The 26,547-nt window shown below is 30.0% G+C and overlaps 2 protein-coding genes across 11 annotated transcripts in view; one reads left to right on the top strand and one right to left on the bottom strand.

Moving 5' to 3' along the window:
* Positions 1 to 20,016, bottom strand: part of qtc (GRIP domain-containing protein quick-to-court) — a 64,876-nt gene extending 44,860 nt beyond the window's left edge. For 6 of the 10 annotated variants that reach the window (XM_076393767.1, XM_076393775.1, XM_076393772.1 and 3 more), the window contains exons 1-2: positions 17,076 to 17,210; positions 5,409 to 5,608 (exon numbers count right to left, since the gene is read on the bottom strand). In XM_076393767.1, coding sequence (XP_076249882.1) covers positions 5,409 to 5,587 — 179 coding nt within the window. In that variant the 5' untranslated portion in view covers positions 5,588 to 5,608; positions 17,076 to 17,210. Of the gene's footprint in view, positions 1 to 5,408; positions 5,609 to 17,075; positions 17,301 to 17,435; positions 17,571 to 19,879 lie in introns of those variants that run through there. The other 4 variants (XM_076393769.1, XM_076393773.1, XM_076393770.1 and 1 more) reach the window with 3 other exon arrangements.
* Positions 20,017 to 21,953: 1,937 nt separating this feature from the next.
* LOC143189112 (clavesin-1) overlaps positions 21,954 to 26,547 on the top strand; it is a 36,879-nt gene continuing 32,285 nt past the window's right edge. Inside the window, exon 1 of the mRNA XM_076393786.1 lies at positions 21,954 to 22,027. Within this exon, the coding sequence (XP_076249901.1) occupies positions 21,988 to 22,027 (40 nt within the window). The 5' untranslated portion in view covers positions 21,954 to 21,987. The remainder of the gene's footprint in view (positions 22,028 to 26,547) is intronic.

Raw genomic sequence — 26,547 nt, 5'->3', positions numbered from 1 at the left:
ACAAGCTATTTACTCGAATTTTTCAAATTAAACTGATACCGATTCGTATTAATAATGTTTGTATGTTATTCAGCTTTATATATCTTGCATTTTGGAAATTAGAACTCTGCATCTAACAATCAGGATAATGGAGGTAGTAGCATATATATTTAAATTAAGAGGCGGTGTTTTATATGCACTATTTCATATATATTAGTTTTTTTTGTACTTTTGGGTATATATTAAAAGATATTGTACTATTATATATTCACTTTTTATTACCAATTATGATATGGGGCAAAATACTTTTACTTTTGTAGCAATAAATCATAAGAGTTTCATTGATATTAATATTTTAAAACTATTCTGCGATAATAAGTAATATATTAATTACATTATATTTTGTGAAATTATTATAATATTAATAATTTATAGTAATAATAAAATTAAAGTCCCTTCGGTTATTGGAAATAAAATGCTAAATAATACATTACAATATCATAGGTTAGTTTTGTCTTAGCAGTATTTCTGCTGAATTTCAGAGAAGCCTTATGATATTCATTTCTGAGAATACTCGACTCATAGGTAGATGAAATAAGTAAGATCTTATTTGCTGTTTGAATACATTCTTCTACACATATTAAACTATCTCTAATAGATATTATCAATGAAGATCGGGATATATTATAATTATATTTAATAGAAAAGTTTTTTATGAACATGTTTTTTCATCATATGCACCCCTTATTAACGGTTATTGGCTTATTATCATGGGCAGGTATTTTGATCAGCGATATTTCTTATAGCTAAATATTGAATTATATATCATCTATTTGGTTTAATATGATAGTCATATTGTATTACTCGTATATTCGAAAATACTTTTTCCAATTATTTATTTTTTATCAAAATATTCATATAACATGTTTGCTTAATTATGTTAATGATGTTGAATTTTTAATATCAATTATCATGTTTTAGACATTTGTTCAGAAAATAATGACTTCTTTAACAATCATTAGTGGTACACTTTTTTCACTGGAAAAAGTTCTCAAATATTATGTAGAAAGCAAATTACAATTAAAAACTAATTGATGTACATCTCGTTTACTGAATGAATGATGAAACCCACGACCTTTGTATGTGGTATGTCTCCACATATGCTATATTAGAATGATAATGTATGCAATAAAATAAAAGTACTCCTTTATTATTGCCATTATTCTCGTTAATCATTTCCTCTCACGAACATCAGTACATTATATTTAATTTAAAAAATTGTTCATCGCAATGGAAATTATAGATAGTTGTGCTTTAAGAGATATGCAAATTGTACTAGCCATGTGTGTTTATAAAAAGAGTAAAATAATTCATGTTTCTCTCTTTGATTATTGTATCGAAAGTTCAGTATTGTATTTTTTTGTATATATAAATTAAATCTGGAAAAAGCATTGCTCATTTGTAAATATTTATTTGATAAATAATGTAATCTACATTATCGATTGTATATAGTATGTAGCTAGATCATACGTTATGTGAAAAGATAAAATAATAGATAATGTTACGTAGGTTTATCGAAAACTTTCCCTTTATCCTAATATGGATAATTTTTTCAAATGTATGAATATATAACAATTTATGTAATTAAAAATATGTTTGCAGGTTTGCATAAGTGAAGTGTTAATGAAAATTAGCAAAAACTAATATACACTTTGGAATCACTCACAGAATTTGGAGCTGAGTATTAAACTAAAGATAAATTATCATTATACATTGTATATTTGTACATTGATAAATTAATGAAAATGAACTTAAATCAAAATATATTTTAAAATCATTTGGAGATAGTAAAGCCATAGAGAAATAGGGACTTAACTATTAATTTTATAGGAAATTTTGGGGAAATGTTTCGCGACGTCCAACATCTAGGTGTTGCCACTTTTAACTTATTTTTAACTACTAGTTTTAAACTCTACGCTATAAGCCGTGACAGGATCTGATTGGCTCACTTCGTTTCTATGGTACGTTTGTTATTTATTTATTTTGAGCGCCATGTTCAGTATGGCTGACATAAGGAATAGTTTAGAGATTAAATTATTAGCTCATTAGTATATATAAGTCGGTAGTACAAAAAGTAAAGTAAATTATCGATCTAGGAAGTGCTGTGTGATAGTAAAGAAATGCAGAATCGTTTTGGAGAATCGTCTAGAAAACATATTTATATTTTATAGATAAATTAACATTATATATTTATTGTTATCGATTATATTTATATTTACTTATTTTACAGATTATATTTAATTGAGTTTTATTTAATAAATTTAATTCAGAAAAAAATATTTTTTATTTACATTTCAGAAGATTTAAATTGACGAATCAAATTACTTGAGTGGCCATTTATGCGCCCTCTGGATGTTGGGCAAAGCAAAACTTTGCGTTACTCTATGAGTATATCTCTCTATGCGTAAAGCTAAGTATTAGGATAAAGATAAACTGAAGATATTGAATAGATAAACTGTCTCCTTATATTGTAACATATCTCCAATATTTGTTGGTTTGTGTATACCATATACAACGTACCTGTATAACAAGAAGTTATGATGGGTGTTGGTCGGTATGGTCGATATGTAGTTTATGTATGTTTTTGTATTTCAAATCACTATAAAATTGAAATACTTAGTGTATTCCATTACGATGCTGAATAATTCAGAAATTTTATTTGGGGACTCTGCTGAACTCTGAACTGATTATATGTTTTCTGAATATGTGGAATATGGATTATTTTTTGAGAGAATTTTGGTGTTTGCAAGAACATGTCAAATTAACCAGAATTTGGAATATTAGACACAATTAAATGCTGAGTGAAAGTAGATGAAAATCATAAACCTTTTCGTGTTAGTTAATATGATTAATCTGTTTTTCAGGCAGATGTTATATATTTGATCTTAAATGGTTTCTTATGAATCAGGTGTTTATACTATCATCAGATTACATTTACGGTTTCTTTGTACCTAATAATTTGTCAGTTTTTAAGTTTGGATAGATATTTTAACATTTCATCAGTTCAGTAAGCAATATTTATTAGTATTTCTTTTTGAAATACTAGCGGAGATTCGATCAGTAGTACTTTAGGAAACTAGTTATTGTATAAAGATGTTTCGACTCACTTAAGAAATAATTCGTTTTCATTTAAGCTGTTATTGGTTTTCTTCGTCTTTGAAACCAACCTACGAGTTACTCAGATCTATGTCTTACCTGTATATAATAATACACACCGTAATTTACTTTAAATATGCATCCCGTTCATATTTCTGATCAAACAGCTTTGCTCACTTTTGTACTTTTATAAATTTAAAAATAACTAATGAAAATGCAAAACTGTCTAGTAAACTGTTTTTTAGTGACTTTTCTTGTTGATGATGGTTGATTTACTGTTGAGTCGATGTCTAATAATTCCTCATAAAGATAAAGCCATCCTGAGTGCTTCAACATAAAAAATACTTGACTTGTATAGTATTTCTTAAAGACATACTAATTTTAGATTGAAAAAAAAATCATTCTCAGATTTCAAAAGAGAGGAACAAAAGAGCTTTAGTTTTCCCAATCCACGGGCCTACATTTCTCTAGAAATATTGATTCAGTGAAAGTGTTATATAGCGCGTTAGTTTACCCAGTCAAAAGTTTTTGTGCCTTTAAAATGGAGATTTTAGAATGTTATTTTTGTAATGTTTTAGTTTTTTACTAGGGAAAATGTAGTTTGAGCTAATAGCAAACTATGTGGTAATCATGGTCATGAATACTTAATCACTGAGGGACTGAATATTAGCCATAAATAGTTCTGAACCATGAAAATAAGCTCGATACTTAGGCTCCACCTGAATTAACAGTGAGAAATTTAATGAACCGAGCTTTCATTTCTAATCGCAGTTGAGACAAGATGCTCGATTTGAGAGGTGATGATATACTGGTCGGTTTTGCTCATCATGAGATTCTCAAATATAGCCAAACCATTAGTGCGAATTAATACCGTCAATAAAAATTTAATTATTGGTCAGAATTGATCAAATGGTTCAATCATTCGTCCAGAAATCTCAAAAGATCAACAGTGAGAAAATGGTACATGAATTATTGCTGAGAGTTTGAAATTTATATGAATAAATTCGCTCCAAAAAACATCAAACCATGTTTCCCCTATATAATAACATAATGAAAGTAAGTTTAAAACAGCCATTGGCTAAAATGTTTCTATTGTAAGCAAAGAGGTTTTCGTTTATAAATTTCTCAGTGAGAGTGGTGGCGATTTTTAAAACATTCAATGGAAATATGGCATATTATGTGGCAACAAAGAGTTGTTTTGATATGTTTTCATCATTATCACATTATTATCAATTCATACTCGGCGCTTGGGTGGTGTGTTTAACCAAGATGCTGCTGTAAGCGCCGCACGACTTCAGGCGGTCGGAAGCACTTATTCTCGCCTCAGAAATGTTAGTCACCTTTTTTTCAATACTTTGGTCTTCGGTCAGTGCCAACTATATCATGAAGAATGCTAGAAGCATCAACGTCTGTATCAGTGAATGTGGCGATATCATCCGAGAACATCAGAGCGATCAAGGAGTATGTAGCATCATAATAAAAATATTAAATCTATTCAAAAATCATAATGTCGCTATGTTGAAAAGCAGTGGACAGACATCTCCTTAGTGAACACCGATTCGGATCCTAAATGGGTGTCACGAATAATTTCGAATTCTTATACATCTACTAGAACATTGGTAAAATGACTGAAGAACTTTAACAATTTTCAGCCCAAAGTGAAAGGTAGTGTTAATAGTCGAAAGCAGAATGAAAATCAACTTTTTGATCTCTTTGATTTGTTGTGTCTTTTGTCTCATTTATATTTTCATAAACACCTTGATAATTTTAATGATAAGTTTTAAGTATAGCTTTTTTTTTGCTTAGTTAATTTTAGATATCGAATTAATGCACCATTCAACACTTATGCGAAATTGTGTGCGTACAGCAGCTAAGGGTTGATTAAACACTTATTAAACATTTGACACAATGTAAAAATTGTTGTAAAACAGCAATATTGTAAAACTTGTTTTTATTTGTGCTCACCAAATGGGCCTTGGATGATTATTATTTATTCACAGATTTGAATATTTTAGAGAAAAAGATCACTATTCCAATAAAGAAGTCATGGATATATATTTTGTGGACAATGATACAAAAGATGTTTAATAAAAATAATAAAATTTTTGTTGTTTTCCAAACTTTCTGTTATTTTCATAATATCAAAATTCTTATATATATTTTTCGATTATTGTATTATTATTCGGTGCTTTAATACAGTTGCATGTAGTTAATCTTTAATGAAATTAAAATTATCAATTTCCTCACACATTTATAGCATTACAAATGCCTACCTCAGTGATTTTTCGCTGGTTGAATCCAGAACATCTCTACCAAACGTAACATAAGGACTGGTTCCGATTTCGCCTTTTAACCTAAGACTGTTGTGTCTACGGAAAGGCGTGGGAGATAAGATTGGTATCCTGGATTCAGATGTTCTTTGTTGGTTGGAGGGAAACATTTTTCCACTCATGATTTCTTCTTATGAATATACCTGTAAAATGGAATTTTATTAATATTATTACGGTTATTTGTAAACTATAGTAAATTCATTGAACAAATTAATTGACTGACTGGTTTGTTTGAATATATAAAATTATGGTTTATTTTTTAATTAGTTTATATGCCATAATCTTAAAATAGTTATTAACAGGTCAAATGAAAAGTCCCCGGCATCACACATAGATGGCGCTACTAGAATTAATTCCTTCATATGTATTCATATGTTTTTTAGTTAGCACTAACCCTTAAAAGATGTGTGTTTAAATTTGACAGCTGTCGAATCATTAGTTAGAAAACAACGACGAGACGAAACGATGGCAAAAATCCATGAATTGGGCTTCGAATTGTTTCCTCATCCACCGTATTCTCCAGATCTGGCCCCCATCGAGTATTTCCTGTTCTCAAATCTCTGCTCGCTGGGAACAAATGTTTGTCGAATGAAGAGGTGATCGTCGAAACTGAGGTCTATTTTGAAGCAAAGGACAAATCATACTACAAATATGGTATCGAAAAGTTGGAGGGTGGTTATAATCAGTGTATCACCCTTGAAGGGTGATACACTGTTGTTGTTGAATAAAAAAAAACTAATTTTGCCAAAAAATGTGTTTTGCTATGGTAGGCCGTGGACTTTTGAACAATTGAACTGTTATAAATAGTTAATATTCTAATAATATTAATTTACATATAATTGACTGACATTTAATTCGAATATATGACCTTGATTCTTAATCTTTTGATTAGTTTTTTATATTGTACTATAAATAGAACGTACACTAAAATTATTTTCAGTAGTTGTTAATGATATTAATTAGATAGGTTAGGATAGCCATCTTGAAATATCAATTTTGCTTTGCAAATTAGTTTAAATAAGGCAAGAAATATAACGTTAAATGAAATATCACGTGTACCAAGGTTCTTAACTGATATACGCACAGACAATACAATACGCGGCAAGCAATGAAGCAGCAATATTGAAAGGGTTTGAAATGGTATTTTAGCCAATTCGTTTGTATTTTTCCACCCTTTTTCCCTATAGCTTATCAGCGTCTAGTAACATTTGATTCATCAATTGAGAAGTGGCCCAAAATTCCTTGATAGTTTGAACTGGATCTTTGTCCAATGGGTCTTGCAATGCATTATCAGAGAACTGGTTGGTTCTCCAGGCCGTTCTTTGGCACTGACATTAAAAGCACTACATTTAAATTGCTGAAACCAAAATCGTCAACTGGAATACGATAGGGCACCATATTTCTTCGAGTCAAACAATAAATAAAATGAATGTTAAAAATTTTGTTATGAGCCTTTCATAATTAGCATCTGTATGTACTGAATGACTTACTAAAATTAAAGAGAAACGCTTATTTTACGTAGAGAGATGTTAAAATCATTCGAATTTATCAATTTTTCAGCGAAATTGTTGATCGTGGTTGCTGTAAGTATCAAATATTTTATTAATATTTAGTGATAGCGTATTTGGCCATTAAATAAATACAAATTCAATAACACTCATTTCAGAGTAACGTATTAATTTCAATCCTTTTAGATACTCTTTCTTCAGTTATTGTAGTAAATCCATGACTCATTAATTATCACACAAAAATGTAGAAAATAATTTTTATTTTGCAAGGTTCAAAATTGCTGATAAGTTCTTGTTGTTGGTCTATATTCAGCAAAGGCAGTATCCACTGTGAGAACAATGTTCCAATTTTCATTTAAAATTATAATATCTATAAGGTGTCACCACCTCAAGCAACACCAATTTTGTAGATTTTATACTTTCTGAAAGATTTACTGATTTTGAGTAAGCAAAACGCTCAGTATTATTGATGTTTGTACTTGTACCACCATGTTTTAGTTCAGCATACAAGTCAATAATAGTTGATTTCTCTGGTACCGATTCTGCATAACGTTTATTAAACTATTGTTTGATTTTAACAAGTATTTTTGCCCATCAAAAACAATGGAAATTTTTTATGAAGGAATTTTGTATCCATTGTTTTAAAAATAAAAAAGTCGTTTTGCTAAAATCACCATAACTTGTATACTAGTTGTTGGAATGTCATGAGATCTATAGGTCAAATCGGACGCTTATTGAGGGGTGTTTTATAAGCATCAAAACAGTATATATAAACTTGAATTTCAACATCAATTATGTCTCAGTTTATCAACAATTATAAATTTGGAATATAAGGAATTATAGGCCTTAAAACATTATCATCTTACAGGCGATAAGTCACTGTAACAAGTCAATTGAAAAGTCCCCGGCCTCCATTGTACTACGATTTGTCCTTTGCTTCAAAATAGGCCTCAGTTTCGGCGATCACCTCTTCATTCGACGAAAATTTCTTCCCAGCGAGCATTCTTTTGAGATCTGAGAACAAGAAATAGTCGCTGGAAGCCAGCTCTGGAGAATACGGTGGATGAGGAAACAATTCGAAGCCCTATTCATGGATTTTTGCCATCGTTTTCACTGACTTGTGACACGGTGCATTGTCTTAATGAAGCAGCACTTTCTTTTTCTTTAAATGCGGCCATTTTTCAGCGATTTCGTCCTTCAAACGGTCCAATAACGCTATGCAATAGTCGCTGTTGATGGTTCTTCCGTTTTCAAGACAGTCAATGAAAATTATTCCATGCGCATCCCAAAATACAGACGCCATTACCTTGCCAGTCGACTGTTGCGTTTTCGCACGTTTTGGAGCGGGTTCATCGTGTGCAGTCCACTCGGATGACTGTCGATTGGAGTTCGGAGTGAAATGATGGAGCCATGTTTTATCCATTGTCACATATCGATGCAAAAACTCGGATTTATTACGCTTCATCATCTTCAAACACTGCTCCGAATCATCAAGTCGTCGTTGTTTTTGGTTAAAAGTGAGCTCGTGCGGCACCCATTTTGCATAGAGCTTTCTCATACCCAAATATTCGTGAATGATATAATGTACACGTTCATTTGATATCTTTAGAGTATCTGCTATTTCATTCACTTTCAATTTACGGTAATTCAAAATCATTTGTGGATTTTTTTAATGTTTTCGTAGGTAACAACCTCTTTTGGGCGTCCACTGCGGTCACCGTCCTCGGTGCTCATTTCACCACGTTTAAAATTAGCATACCACTCCTTGATGGTTGATTTTTCTGGGGCATCAAGTTTTTGCTTCAACTGTATTTTTTTCCCTTCAAAAAGCAATATTTTATCAACATGCGAAATTCCTTTTTATCCATTTTTTTCGCAATAACAAAAGTTACTTCACTTAAAATGCTATAATTCACAAACTAATAATCCGACAGGGGTCAAATTTTTAGTTAGGGCTAACTAAAAAACATATTGATTTAATTTTAGTAGCTCCATCTATGTGTCAGGCCGGGAACTTTTCAACTGACCTGTTATTAGAATAATTATTTAACTCCAATTCATTACTTCAGTAATTAAAAATGACTTGAAAATATCTACTATGTTAATGAGTTAGTTTTGCCTTTCTATAAGATAATGGTGAGCTAAATTTGGTGAGTAGGCTGGATATTGATGAAAAACAATTTAGTTCTTTTCTAAACAAATAAGCTAGGTTTATTTAGGTGACTAACATTTTCCGCGATCGGAAGAGTTGCGGCCGATCGCCAAATTAGATTTAGTGAAGAATGTTCGAAGTACTGTGGCACCAACAGTAGCGTATTGGTTGAGAAGTAGGCACTAACCGTGAGCACCGGCTATGGATTTACGATGATGATGATGCTACGATTATTATTTTTCCAATGTGTAGGTAATCTACTACCAAAATTCCGTTTTGCATTTCAATAATCTCATGGTAACATTTTCACTTCTCAACTCGCCTTGGAACCAAAGTACATTCATATTCCTTCTTGTTTTGATTCAGTATTATGGTGTTAGATCCTAGTCGTATCCATATTGATTTATAATTGTTACCTTCTGAATTAAGTGGGTGTAAAGAATCGTTAAAAAACCCGATGATCAAAAGATAAAGCAAGAGTTTACTCGTCACGCCAGAAAATCAGGGCTAAAGTTACCAAATTAACGAAGACTCAAAGTTATTAAATATGCAGTTTTCGTGGAAAACAATTTTCATTAAACGAAAGGTAATAACAGCTGTACACGAATATCTTACACTATAGTGATTGGATCCATGAAATAAATCTATTGAAGTTCACAGAAATGTCAGTAAAAATGAAATTCGTTAAATAATTATCATAAATTATTGAACAAGCTAGTAATTTCAAAATACAGTAGTAAATATAAACATATATGCTAATGGTAATGATATTTTATTGATTCTTTGTTAACAGGATAGTTAATACAACCTAAAGGTTTAATATTTTCCTTACGGTCCTTTTAAATGCACCTAAATGGGCCAGTTGCCAAGAAGAAACAATTTGAAACTACGCTAACAAATGAATCTTTTGTTCTTTATGGCCTCCATTTATTTCACTTTCATCAATATCCTTTAGAAGCCTCGTTTAGTAACAAGAATAAATTGTAATACTTAAGCAATTTAGATTAAAGGTTGTATTATTATAAAGTAGGCCTTATTTAGTATCGAAAATTACTATTTTTTTTGGTGCAATTTGAATTACAGTTCTTAAATAGTTCCTTTGCTTTAGAAAATAATTTGTTTTTACAGTTTATAAACATTAAATTATGTTAATTTTTTGAACCTTAATATAGCAAAAGGGTTTGTGTTGAAAATTGAAATGCTGATAACTTCACTTGCTTAGAATATAGAATCTGGTGCTTAGTTGAGGTTGGTGAGTTCTTTGGCAAGTGCTTCCCGATGAGGCACAGTACCAAACAACAAATTATTGGTCATATTATACATCTGTAAAATTATTTAAAAACAAATATATATAATTTGGAAACGTAACTTTTCGAATATTGTCTTTATGTAAGATTATTGGTCTTTAAACAATACAAGTATTGATTTTTTTAATTTGTATGAGTATGTTATTACAAAGATGGTAACCTAGAATAAAATTATTAACAACAATCTACAGTATTTTGTTTGTTTAGTAACATAAAGTTTTTAATTGAGTAGACGCTATTAAAATTATATTTAAGTATTTAAATACTATTTATGTCTTGTTGTGAAATTAACTAGCTATGAAATTAAATCTACACAAAAGTAGATTACGAATTTTTAAAAAAGTAGAAAATTTCCTTTATATTTTACACAAACAAAAACAAGTGAAACGTTTTAGATGCATTTCGAACTATAAAATAATAAAAAGTTCTATGTTTTGAAAGTCGAAACGCTGATTACTTGACTCGCAAATGAAGAAAAATGTACCAGCAAAAGTAATGTTCATAAGTTTCTAATCATCCATAAGTTTTAGTTTGAAATAAGAATTAATAATTTTTTTAACTCTACTTATTTTCATAGTTCGACTAGTTTTTCTACTGAATTATAAAATGTTAGAAACGCTACCTTCATAGGCTACTATTGTTTCCTTGGAATAGGAATATTGTTATATTATCATTTAGAATTTTAAGAATCTAAATGATAATATAACAATAAAATTTTTATATCTGCTTCAAATAGTAATTGTTAAAATGTAAATAGTTAATAGTATTAGTCAAATTAAATGTTATATAAAAATCACGTGTACTAAGTATTTAAAGGTATTTTATTTTAGGTATTAAATCTTATAATTCGTCAAACAAGAGCCAGTGTAGTAAAAGACATTGTTATTAGAAAGTGATTTTAAATCACTGGCTTATATGCTTACCAGTTTAGGATATTTTTAACTAATTGAATTATATCAAGTATTTCTTATATAATTTTAGCACGAACGAGTTCATAAAACAACTTATATTATCAAATTAATTAAAATTAACTTAAATTTATGTTTAAAAAAACAAATAAATAACATAATATTATTATTTTTTATTCTATTAAAAAAGGTAAAATAAGCTTAACATATAAGAATATCAAAATAATAATATTGCCTTAAGAATAAAAAATACATTTGGAACATTAGTCTATAGTCTCTAAATGGGCAAACCTTGTCTCTTTATGTATGATTAGATACATCGATAGTTATACATCTATAATCAGTGAAGTTCGACACAAGGGTTAATGTCAAAATCAATTTGGTTGTGTGCTGTGGATTGTACTTGCTGTCTAATGTCTAGGATTTCGAGCAAGAGACTTGTAGAAAAGTTTTACTTAGACAAGATAAAAAATGTTTGCTTCCAACTGTTAAACTTCCACCCCCAAATAATCCCAATGATTATTACTTGTATGTACATAATTTAAGTAACGTAACGCTTAATGTCTTATTACATTACTATATAGTGGTAAGCTTAAAAAAATAAATATATATATATATATATATATATATATATATATGTATATGAACAAATATGTTATGGAAATAAATAAATATATACGTTACGTTATATACAAAATATATAAATAAAAAATATATTTTGCAGTATAACATTTTGGCGAAATACTGAATAAAATATAAATAATAATTTTGTAATAGTTAAGTATTTAAGAATCAAACATTTAAATCAAATATATTCTATCAATGATATCTATAATAGTTTCTGTACCAACTAAATGAAAATTGAAAGGCTAATCTTATGTCCTGAGTGCACTTTATCTAATAGTTACATAGATTTTATACTGTTACTTTTACTGATGCATAAGGCGAAAGCTTATTAAAGTTAGACTGTATCACTGTTTTTTTTATATAATTTTATTGTATAATTTTCGTGACATTTACATTCTATATAACTGTTGCGGATTATATCCAATTCTAATTCTAGTCAGTTCTAATCAGGAAGAGCAATTAAAAGTATTGTTGCTTTTTATGCGTTTCATACATTAAAAAGACTTATAACATTTTTGGAATCAATCAGTTGTATATTTTTATTTGTATTATATCATTTTAATTAATTTCAATAAGAAACTTCTTTTTTAAATATAAATATATTTTAGAAAGCAAATTATTGTTTACAATCATAAAATTAATTTATTTTAATCAAAATTTTATCCATGTAATGTTTTCCCACTTTTCCACCAATTGATGAATAGAATTATATTTCTAGTTTTAGTGTAGTAAAATATCTATACAACCTTAGTCAAAGTAAGATGATTCTTCTAATATTTAACCGATTATATAATCCGGCAGTAATGTAAACATACATAAACCTTTTAGTATATTCTTACTCAATCCTCTATGGTCCCACTAAACATATTTAATAAATAATATATTGACCGCTTTGTTAAACTATATATTTTCTACAGAAACTACAAATCCAACTTCAGGGTAATGATAGGTACACATATTAAAATAATTTAATTACTCTTTCACATCTTTCTGACTACTTATTTTGTTTCTTCGAATAGCAGGATTATCATTCTATTGCATATGCCCTTTTTGAGAATTTTTTTTTTGTTACGAAGACATTATACACATTTTATGTTCTAAAATTCGTCGGTTATATGGACATACTCCTTTAACAAAAAATAATACTATTTATAATGGTTTGCAAAAATCTTTAATTATGGTTGAACGCTGTATATTCTATAAAAACATTGTTCTAAGTAAAAAGTTAATTAAATGAACGAATTAGATTTTTCAACGATATTTGACAATATCAAAAAATGGTTAATGCGCCATCCGCAAAGTTTTTATAAATATGTCATTTAAATTTGTGACACCAAAACATCGCAATATTGCCGCATCAACTCTGAGTTTTAGTTGTTTGGCTTTGTCATAAAAAAATTATATTCTAAATAAAATAATTTAACAAAAATATTATCAAATATAATTTATTTTAACATTATAGAACATCTAAAAGCAATAGTTAATTATACCGCCACAATAGTTTATAGGTTAGAGTTATAACTTCTTATCACTATCGCTTTCAAGAATTTTACATACGTCATCGTGACAACCGGACGACTTTGACAGGCCCATTCGTGTACGCGTCCTAACTAATCAGACAGTATTGTGTCTCATTTTAACTAAAATAAAAATGAGAAGGAATACATTGTCTGATTCTAAAACAAATTTACAAATTGCGACAGGTAATTAAACATCTTGATGACGTAACAGGTCAATTGAAAAGTCCCCGGCCTACCATAATAAATCACATATTTTTGGCAAATTTAGTTTTTTTTATTCAACATAATTCCTTTCAAGGGTGATACATTGATTATAGCGACCCTCTAACGTCTCGATACCATTTTTGTAGTACGATTTTTCCTTTGCTTCAAAACAGGCATCAGTTTCGTCGATCACCTCTTCATTCGAGGAAAATTTCTTCCCAGCGAGTATTCTTTTGGCATCTGTGAACAGCAAATAGTCAGTGGGGGCCAGATCTGGAGAATACGGTGGATGAGGAAGCAATTCGAAGCCCAATTCATGGATTTTTGCCATTGTTTTCACTGACATGTGACACGGTGCATTGTCTTAGTGAAGCAGCACTCCCTTTTTCTTCAAATGCGGCCGTATTCAGCGATGTTATCCTTCAATCGGTTCAGTACCGCTATGCAATAGTCGTTGTTGGTGGTCCTTCTGTTTTCAAGACAGTCAATGAAAATTATTCCAAGCGCATCCCAAAATACAGACGCCATAACCTTTGGAGCGGGTTCATCGTATGCAGTCCACTTGGATGACTGTCGATTGGACTTCGGAGTTAAATGATGGAGCCACGTTTCAGCCATTGTCACATATCGATGCAAAAACTCGGATTTATTACGCTTCATCATCTTCAAACACTGCTCCGATTCATCAAGTCGTCGTTGTTTTTGGTTAAAAGTGAGCTCGCGCGGAACCCACTTTGCACAGAGCTTTCTCATACCCAAATATTCGTGAGTGATATGATCGGTCATTCAAAACAATTTTGTAGACTTTTTAAATGTTTCCGTCGGTAAGAACCTCTTTTGGGTGTCAACTGCGTTCACCGTCTTCGGTGCTCATTTCACCACATCTAAACTTAGCATACTAATCCTTGATGGTTGATTTTCCTGGGGCAGTGTCCGGAAACTGGGCATCAAGCCAAGTTTTTGCTTCAACTGTATTCTTTCCATTCAAAAAGTAATATTTTATATAATAATTAACACGCCAAATTCCTTTTTATCCATTTTTTTCACAATAACAAAAGTTGCTTCACTCAAAATGCTATAATTGACAACCTAATGATCCGACAGCTGTCAAATTTATACAAGCGTCTTTTGAGGCTTAGAGCTAACTAAAAAACTAGTAGAGCTATCTATGTGTCAGGCCGTGGACTTTTCGATTAACTTGTTATGTACAAAAACTTTGAATAGGCTATAGATAAAAATCTAGTCTCCAGAAAAATATGGTCTTTGAGACATTACTTGTAGATGATATTTTGTTAATTAGAGATCTTTAAGTATTTTATCGGCAATAAATCGCTTATTATACCGTTATTGTTTGAACAATTAGAACAACAATTTTTGTGCTGCTTCTTGCTTGCGCCAATCTTAAGATTTGAAGGTATTTTAACAAGGTTCTATTTTGATCTGTTCAACATATCCTTCATTATTTATGTTTTAAGATATTATTTGATATTACCTTTAGAAAGAACCTTTATCATTTAAAATTCTCTTGAAAAATTAACTTTTTACAAAACAGGAACACAAAATTGGTACATTTTGTAAAATATAATTTTAATTTTTAACACATTATTTAATTACAATTTAATGTTCATTCGTAATAATTGTTATTACTGGGTACCATTAAATCAAATGTATTTATACATTGTAATAAGATGATTATATCTTATATTTATTATTCTTACCCTTGTTAATATATAAATACGTTACATATGAAAGAGGTGAATTTATACAACTTATATTAATATACTTCTTTGTAAGTACTTTTGAATGAATTATTACCATATGTTGTTACTTATATATAGTGATCATTTGGAAATACATTAATTGATTATTAAAATTTTGAAATATTCATGTTAGATTTATATAGTTAGAATACATATATTATTAGAAAATATATATTTTAAGTCTCAACGCAAAGATCAATACTATAGACAATCAGTTGCAAAGAGAATATCTAAAAGATATCATACTTACGGATATATTGTACAAACATAATTATTGAAAGGGGTTTACTGGCCTGTAAAATTTTGTATCAAATTTGAATAAGACAACGTTTTTTCTTTCTTTTTTTTTATTGAAACTTTTGTTTCAAACTTTCATTGAAAATGCTGGCAAGGTAAACATTAATTTATACTCGATTAATACAAACGATTCTTATCCAATAATTATATTATTTATATGGTAAATTGTGATATAATATTATTAATGTCGGTTTCATGAATAACTAATCAAACTAAAACTTGCAAAGCCAATACGTTCTTTATCAAAATATTACTAGTAAAAAAACAACCCAAAATTTAAATTGATTGAAATATTCTAAAGACGCTTTTTTGGTATACCCTACCCTCTTCAACATATATCATTTTTAAGATAAGTTCAGAATATTTACAATTTTATCTTATTGTTGCCGAATTAATGATACATGATATTTTAGATACAATATTGTATATATAATGAATGAAAAATCATCTATGTAAATAACAAATATAGTTATATTTTTTACATATAGTTTAAATACAATGCGTAATAGCATTTAATAATACATATGATTAATTATAATTCTTACTGAATTATTATCAATAGACATCGTTATTGTCAATCTGAATTATTTCTTTTGTTGAAACAAAAACATGTGCAAAAAAGTAATTTATAAAACTTTCCCTAACTTACTATTTTCTCCGTTTATTATGAAAATTAATTATGTATTTATAAATATATTATAATTTATTGTAAAAGAAAATACTCGATATTTTTATGGTTGATTTTATTTCTGGTTCCCTAACTTACTATTTTCTCCGTTTATTATGAAAATTAATTATGTATTTATAAATATATTATAATTTATTGTAAAAGAAAATACTCGATATTTTTATGGTTGATTTTATTTCTGGTAAATGCAACTTTTTCTATATTTACATTATTAGTACCACGTCACGGATACTGTATTTCTATGTGGTGTTCTAACTGTACCTCAGCACTGTAATTATCCGTACTTTTAGCGCGTGTATATTTATATTAAATATTATAATATCCTAGATCGCACAATATCGTAAAATACATTTTCTAAGCGTAACTATTAACAAAATTTATTATATAAGAATAAGTAATTCTGCTAGAAATGTTACATATTTTAATAAATTTAGAAAGTAGTTAATGTAATAGAGTATTATATAAACAATGAATAAAGTTTGATGTATAGATAATATATATTAAAAAACTGTTTAAAAAATTCGGTCAGGTCATAAAACAAATAATATGTCTAATTAGTAATAGAAAATGATAATTTACCTTTTTGCGCACCGTTCAAACAAAAGTTCAATGATATTTTGTTTTTAATAAATTACTCACCATATTTGTTGTAAAATGAAAACGAAAAAAACTATATTACGATATTTAACTGAAACTGACACAATCTTGCTTAAAAACAAAACAGCTAAATATGCCACGCTACCTTGATTACTTTTATCGTTCTGGCGCAGGTTGCTTTTTAATCTTATCAACAAAATTCACTTGCTTCACGACTGACAATCTATGTCACATGCCAAACGCAGTGCGACTCGGACTTGCCGAGGCGTTCGCGGTTAGAATGGGGCGCTTGATACGGGGGTACGGGAAAAAATTTGATCCATATTTCGGTCTATACAAACAAAACGTACCGGTGCCGCAGTCGTTTGTTATGTAAGTAAGAGGTCGATTCCTTCCGCTTACCTTTCGGATGGTCACGAAATGTCAAAACAAAGTCCCGGATTGTAGTCTGGTCAATGAAAACAAAAATTATTGGCAGAATGGCGCGCCACTGTTATTCAACGCGATTGCGAATTTTGTTTATTTCGCCGTTGACCGGAACCAGCAACCAAAACCATTTCTTGCAACTCATCGCGCTCTGCTACAGTTTTGAGGTTGCATTTCTTGAAATAATGATTATTTTGGTTCCCCTCTAGTTGATTCGAAAAAAAGTAAAGGGGGGCATCAACATTGTAACTCTCGCTCTCGGCCGTCCGTGACGTAACACAATACGCTACACCATATATATGTTCTTTCATTCTTTATCCTGATTGTATACATATTAGTTATCCAATCTTTATCCCCATTTTTTATATTAAACACATTTTGATATTTTAAAATATAAGTATCATTTAATAATAATTTTATTAGAACTTAAATAAATTAATTTTAAAAACGCGCATAACATTATGTGTATGTGTATAATTGGTTGTATATACCCAGAGAACCTTAGTATAAATCGAACATAATTTGTTTTTAAGACTTATTATGGCATATAAAAAATAATGATTATCTATTATTTCCTTCAATATTTTTATACATACAGTTTTATGTATAATATTATATTTACCAAATATTAATATTGTAACTCAGTATTAAATATATCTATTAAATATTGATAATCAACCGGATTATAGGCAACCAAATATTCGAGATTTTTAATTTTTTAAAATATATTTTAAAGTCTCCTTTTACCAACTATGGGTTTATCTGGCCTGGACCTAAAGTTTAACGTGGGTTCCGAACCACGGTCTTCAACATTAAGCCTGCCGACTGGCGAGTAACCAACCGATTTAGAAATCATCCCAGAAGACATCCGGTCTTACTCAGCCTGGTTACTGGCGTGACTGGGATCATTTTCCTTGTCAGATTTTACACTCTTACCTAGAACATTCACAAATTTTAAACAATCACAAACATAGATTTACGACCATGCCCCAGCAGTATTCGAACTCGCGGCTATCGCAACAGTAGGAGGACCGTCCCATCGCCTTTACCACAGCGCCACCAAGCCGGCGATTTTTTAAATTATTGTGGGGTATAAACATTATTGACTAAAACTAAAATTTTAAACAAAGAATGTAAACTGCCATCTAAATGGGAAATCTCTATATATTTTTCTACACTTTCAAAGAAAAGTACATTGTTTTAGGTGTTACTTTTAACAACTATATTTCTTCAAAGGAAAGTGTATCTGCGGTCGTCAAGGTCTTATTTTGCTGGAGAATAAATAAACTGGGTGCGTGATCAACCAGTAGATATATATTTGGTATAATAGTGGTGTAATTGTCTGCGATTGTTTAATTATTTATAGCAGCGTTAGGTGTCTCACCATATTTAACATTAGTCTCTTTTTCTATAGTAGATATAATTATATTCTGTGGTTTGGCACGTAACACAGTACTAAAAAAAATTTGTTTACTATTTATTTATTTGAGTTTTTGCATATGGCTTGTGAATACTATGGCGAACAGTGTATAAAGCATGTTTTCGAAATTATTTCAAATATTTTATTTTTGAAGATTTTTTAAATCAAATTTATAGCAATCAAATTAGAACTACAATTCAAGAAAATTGTCTCGTAATCACTTAACTGATTCCGGAGTTATTAAAAGCATCCGTTATAGCATATATGTGTTACAACTACAGATGATATTTATTGCTTAATTTTTGGAGATTTCTTGGCAAAATTATTTCAAAAGTGTCTTTTTAAGTTGAAGGTTTCGAGATGATAATTTTGCATTTTCAGTATTTTAAATTTGTGCATATCGTCCAGTGTTTTGAACTGATTTCTCATTAAAAGATTGCAAAAATATTAGGTAAATATTCTGGCGAATCTACGGCGTACTTTCTGTCTTGGACTGAGCACTGTTAGGAAGCAATACAATTTGCCTACTTCCTTGACCAGTAAATAGCCTTTCTGATCTGAAGTTCTTCATTCAACTGGTTCAGTTGTTGTTTGTAGCTTTCCGCTACCATCAGTCTCAGTCAAATCATAATTCGTAATGTAACTCGTATATAACTGTATAATGGTGTAGGATCGGACTGGATCTACTGCTTAATGTGGGCTCCAAACAGTAGTCGTTGACATTAAGTTTACCAAATCTGGCTGGTTACTGGGCATGACTGGGATCATTTTTCTTGTTGGATTTTTAGACTCTTGCATTTTGGACAATAGATGACAGTAATTAAGAATGACAATAATATTGATTTATAATAATAATATACTATAGATTATTAAAAATATATTAATTTTAAAACTAAAATTGGGATTAGTAAGATTGTACCAGAAAAAAAACACATTTCAAAATTCGCCATGTTAAGTCAAACACCAATCAGAAACTCTACGAAATAGTGACGTCACTTACCCTTTCCTAACCCTCATTTCGGCAATCCAAGGTTTAAACTTTCTATCGAAGCGCGTTAGGATAGTTTTTATTAGGATAATTTATCTTATATTTCACAGTTAAAAAGTCGATTTTGTGTTACCAATGGAAATATACAAAAAAACTGAACTGCGATTTATTAACGCAAACACACTAAATTGCAGAATCGACACGTTGAGTCACCATCAACTCAATCAAATAATGTATAGTAACTGAAATAATAATTTAAAAAATATATTATTAGAACTTTTATAGAATTGAAGTGAACAAGTATATCAGACACACTCAAGTAAAAATGTTATCAGTATACGAAACGCTACAATTGATACTACATGGCAAGAAAACTAATAATTTGCCCAATATTATCACAATTGCCAGTTGTCTATATTTGCTAAGATAAATCAAAATTATATTGATGGCAAATCTATTAAAAAATTAACAATTAATGATAATTTCATATTAATAATAATGGTAATTTAATAATATAATATTAATAAGATTCAGATTGCATATTTATGTGAGAGATGTGCAAATACTCATTTTATATAGTTCATAGTAACTATAATACAAAAAAGGTTTAAATTATACACATTTGATGAGGGACGTTAGATTTTCATAAACTTTTGGCAGCGTTGTAAAACGAAAAATTATATCCGGTAATGTATCAAATTACCTTGTAATATTTGTGTAAATAAAATCTACAAATTATAATTTTAAAGCTTATTTTAATAATAGGTTAATAGCGTTACAATAGCAATACATCAGCAAGCACCTGTAATACTTTACAAAATCTGTGTTTAGGTATTCAACATATTGATTTTTCCTATGAATTATGAATAAATGAATTCTTGCCAATACATACTTACCAGGCTGTAAAAACTGGATAAAATAAGTTTGTTCAGTCAAATATTGTATTAGTTACCCTCAACCAGGTGAATTATAGCCCATCGAATTATTTAATATACAAGAAAAGAGATATTTGATATCAGATTTTTGTAATCTAACTATTATGGAATTTGACTGTCGTTGAACGCTTGCATTTAATTAATATTTTTTCTTGTATTTTGGAAATATATAGTCGTTCTGTAGCGAGAAGCAGTAAATGATAAAAGTCCATTTTCGTTTAGTTGGCATTCGAGATCTTTAGAAATATATACTGACTTCATGTACACTTGTGCAACTAAAGCCATAACATTATATTAAATATTATTTGGTAACTGGAAAAACAACAAAATAACTAGGGACTTATAAACACAATAAACAAATCAAATGAGGCCTAACCTCAAATGTTATCAACAGTGTTATTTAGCTCGACATTACTTTAGTTACACTTTAGGCATAATTAAAGGTATTTAAAATATTTAATATTTACATTAGAATGGGAATTATCGGTGTTCAAACTATACCGGCTGGTTTGCACCTTGCAAGATTTAACCCTATTTTTCGGAGTATTTAGTGAAGTATATTTACATTAAGGGTCCTTACACCATCGAGGTCGTCGTTGATAATGTCCGATTATAATACAAAATTATTAAAATAATGTATAAATAAGACTTGTACCCATAAAAATCGTCCAGTGCGACCAAAACAACTACGCTACGCGCAGATTTGGGGCATTTTTATTGCAAATCAATTTTTTACAGAAATAACTTTGATTCCTGGTAAACTAAATATGTAGAATCATAAAGTAGTTTTTCAAAAATAGTTATCTATTCTGTTCCAATTATCGTGCTCCAGCAGGATTCGGATCTACGAATATCGCAATATCTAAATTCATATTCAAACTTGTACTTACGTTGTTGTATTAATAATTTAATATTATGTTACTATATTTTGTTACATTGGAAGCCATCGACTAACTTATTGATAAAAAGTACATTTCAAGGTCTGATTTTGTCATACATAGAAAATGGATTTGTTATTAGCTTACACTAAGGCATGTTTATTATAGAGCAATCGATTTACAAAATTAATCATATATAATTTGTGTCAATCAAAGTCATAAAACGAAAAACTGAAAGAACAATTTTTGTTCTATCAGTATGCTAATGGACTACATAAGGGGCAGACGTGATGTTTGTATCAGGGTGATGTACTTCTTAGAGCAAATTGATATTCGTACCTTAAAACGTAAGTTGAAGAAGATTTGTAGACATATGTCTATCTTTTTATTTTATTTCGTTCTATTAATATTATTAATATTTAAAATGCTTTAGTCCTAGTCATTATTATTTAGTTTCTTAGTTTCTATAATTTGTTAGACTTTGTTATTTATACTTTAAAGTTTGACAATTATTTCATGATTAGAAGCTCATGAGAACTGTGTAAGTTTGTAAAGCTAAATAATAATAATACGTATTTTCAAGATTTTATTATTTTTTGCGCTTGACTATTTCATCTTTGTTAAAATAACGGACATATAAGTTTTCGATCATATTTATATAGGAGAATTGGCAATACTAATGAACCAGGAATAATTATTGTATGTTATAAATATAAAGTGATTCATTTAAAAATATTCTGATTTGTTTATGATTAAAAACAAGTAACTAAAACAATAAACCACAATAGACATTCAGGTAGCTAATTACACAGTTTGGTTTTCTAGATTTTAAAAGTATTATTTTACACTTGCAATAAAGCTATTGTGATCAAGAAATAGTAAGATGTTGGTAATAAGTGGTACTGTTCTGAATTTTTTTCGCTCAGTTAAACTATTTACACCAGACAGTCCCTGTTATTCGTATAAAAATAATTATTTGAGAGCTACTCATTGGGCTAAAACAATTTCAGAAATTGAATTCAACAACTGTTTCAAATAATTTTAAAAAAGTTGACATACATGCTTTATATCCACTTATAGGAGATAAATCCATTTTTGTAATTTTGTGATTAGACTATACCGCGACCTTATTTAGAATACATACATTATCTTTTTGCCTTCATTATGTTTTCTGTTATTGGCAAATTTAATATAAGTGTTTTACTTATTATGAAAATATAATTTATTAATTACATAATTTATACCCTAAATTTAAAATGTATTCAATCAAATTTAAAATTGAATATCGGAAATCGTTATTTATTTATTACCATAATTTGAATATAGCAAAGAGCACTAATCTTGTTCTGGCCTCAAGAAAATTTATCCCTGAAACTATAAACAGCATTCTACTCGTTGTATGTTCAAGAAATGTCTATATTTAGTAAAAAAATTGAATCTGTTACCAACAATCTCAACATAATTATAAAATATGTTGTATCAAATAAACTGCTCCGAAATTGATTAATGACAACTTCTGGACTGGAACTGAATAAACGAAAAATTCCATAGCCAACTGCTAGTTAGGTATAACTTAGATTCTCAACTAAAATATAAAACGCACATAAAGAATACATGTAAGCAATTGAGTCATAAATTAGGAAAAATATATTATATTTCTGAGCGCTTTGCAATGAACTATACTGATAACATCATGTTAGACAAAAAGCAAAACACATTCGAACCAAAATAAAACAACTATGCTGGTTAGTGAGAAGATACTCTCAACTTAATCAAAGATATTGATTTATCAGACAATCATAAAGCCAATTTGGACATATGGGGTGCAAATATAGGGTTGCACGAAACATTCAAATCAACTAGTCATCCAACGCTGCCAATACAAAATTCTTCGATTAATTATCAATGCATATCGCTACGTAACCAACGAAGAACTGTACGATGACACGAAAATCAAATGGATATACGAAGTTTTAAAAGATTTCGCCTTAAAACACGAAAGAAGATTACTAAATCATACTAACGTGGAAGCAATACAACTATTGGACAACGCGCAGGATATCAGAAGATTGAAGCAAACCAAACCATACGAACATGTATATAAAGTGTATACCTTTAGTGTAAACAATAGCTTAAGTTATTATAATTTTATAATTGAGGAATATATTTGATGAATGATATGAATGATGTATTTATCTCGCACTCGTCTTGCTTGTTCATTAATACAAGTACAAATTAAATGTAATAAATTTATAATTTTTAAATAATATTTATAATTTACTAGCTGACCCGACAGACTTCGTCCTGTCAAAAAGATTTGTAATGTGGCAGTTTTTGTGCCTACGTATTTTAAAAAATTCTCCTGAACAGAACCATCACCCTGGTGATAGGGCGTTGTGAATAAAAAATAATTAAATAAAACATATATAAGGATTGAAAAGTAAGTAATCGCTTTATTGTTAATCATGTGAATCATAATTATTATTATTATTATCATTATATTGCTTTGTGGTATACGATGTTTTTTGTTTGATTACCTGGCGCATAGATAAACAAATCTGATGGTTTTCCAACACGGGAACAGGCAACATACAATTGACCATGTGAGAAACATGGGTTTTCTAGATTAATACCACAAACACTTAATGATTGCCCCTGGGACTTGTTTATAGTCATAGCAAAAGCAAGCCGTCAACATGTCTATAGGAAATTTGCCATTACCAATGTCAATGAGTTGTTTAGAGAATATGTTTCCAGATTGGTCATTTTGCAACTCGACACGCATATTCTTGCTTAAATGAAGTACTTTAACATGTTTCCACAAATTGGAGGACTTTAGACATGCATTGAGTTCATCAGCTGGCGTTGATCGTGGAATCACTGGCAATGTTTGACGAAAATCTCCTGCTAATAAAATCATTGCACCACCAAATCGGTTATTATTGCTACGTAGATCTTTTAAGGTTCTGTCTAAAGCCTCCAAAGATTTTTTATGTGCCATCGTGCATTCATCCCAAACAATCAATTTACATTGCTGCAAAACCTTTGCCATTGCAGAGTTCTTCGAAACGTTGCAGGTTGGAGTTTCATTGCTTTGCATATTTAATGGCAATTTTAGTGCTGAATGAGCTGTTCGATCACCTTCAAGCAAAGTTGCTGCGATTCCCGACGAAGCGAGTGCAAGTGCAATTTTATTTTGTGAGCGAATTGTTGCTAATATTAATGAAATAAAAAAAGTTTTTCCTGTACCACCAGGTGCATCTAAGAAATAAATCCCTCCAGTTTCATCATTTGTTACTTTCATAAGAGTTTCAAATACATACTTCTGTTGTTCATTTAACAGTGGAAGATTTGTTTGAATTTATTCTTTCAAAGCGTTGAGATCATACAGTCTTTTTCGATGCAACTCTTGGTTAAAAGCGTCATGCATTGGACGATTGGGCGCGGTCAGGCCTAATTGAATTAATAGTTTGTTTGACATTATCAAGCACATGTCCTCAATTGAAATCAATGCTTCATTGTAAATTTCTTCACTGATTTGTATATTTGGATTTCCCATTCTATTCCGTATTTGATACAAAATATCATCACACATATAATATTTGTACTTCATCCACAAATCAATTGGGTTTGATGGGAAGCATGTAGATATGATTATAGAAAACAATGTTCGTATTTGATGAGTGTGTGATGATATTACAGCATCATTGAGAGTTTGATCCCAATGAGCGTCATTTTCAAGCAATTGCAAACGTTGACAGGCTTCTCTGTAGGATCCACACAATTCACCATCAACAGTTCGTAACTGTTGGAATGATGTTGGGCCACGTACATTGACTAATAGCAGTCGTAAATAAAAACATTCATCATTGCTTGGATGTACTGAATAAATCCGGCCAATCGCATCGGTGGAATATACATCTGTATATCCTGGAACTGGTTTTCCTTGTTTCCGTCGTATAAATCTCCTTGAGGATTGATTCCAGGTATAATATTTTGGCATTTCAGAATATAGCAATGTTTGTGCGAAATCATCGTTTTGGCATGTCTCAAAAAAACTGGTTAATGTAGTAGATGGTGGCTGAGCAGCTCTTTGTACTGCGTTCTGTGCTGTAAAATACACTCTTTGTCCATTTTCTAAATGCACAGCTAAGTGAACAACAGAAGGGTGTCTCTCATGAATAGGAAAAGAAAATATTCGCCAAACTGCTTCATTACTACTGACATAGCGGCCCATTTGGTATTGGGTAACTTCATCATTAGAATTCTCTGCACCAATTCCAATCACAGCCATATCACTCCCTTTGGTTACATATTTGCAAATGTATTTAATCGATTTCACTGAATGGCAAGATTCAACGTTGATGTGTGCTTTGAATGTCTTTGATAAAATGGGTGAATATGGAACAATCCAACGATTATCTATTTCAATATCTTGTTAATTTAATTTGACAATTGTTGATTTTCCATTGTCTGCTGTCGATCTGCGACGATACAATGGATAACCGTCATTACCAGTAATTGTTTCCGATATTAATGTCCGTGGATATCGTTTTGAACATTTACCATCCATCATACACGGTGAATTTTGATTAAGAGTTCCACAGGGACCATGTATCATGTTTTTGATAACTACCTCATGCAATCCAGGATCTACTTGTACATTAGGGATTTCAGCTGATATCACTGCATCAACTTCATTTGGCCTTATCTTTTCAACCAACCAAACCAAAATGTGTGCATGTGGCAATCCTCGTTTCTGCCACTCCACAGAATACATCCAGCAGCGTGTCTCACCAAACACATTATGTTTTACGATGAAATTCATTAAAGATTTCAACTTTTGTCTAAAGACTCTGGCTGTAAT

The sequence above is a fragment of the Rhynchophorus ferrugineus genome, unplaced genomic scaffold (assembly GCF_030347505.1).
Source record: "Rhynchophorus ferrugineus isolate W39M unplaced genomic scaffold, kcgeb_rfMv2 rfM1, whole genome shotgun sequence".
NCBI lineage: Eukaryota > Metazoa > Arthropoda > Insecta > Coleoptera > Curculionidae > Rhynchophorus > Rhynchophorus ferrugineus.
Note: the sequence above shows the minus strand (reverse complement) of the source record. Positions and strands in the feature narration are given on the sequence as shown.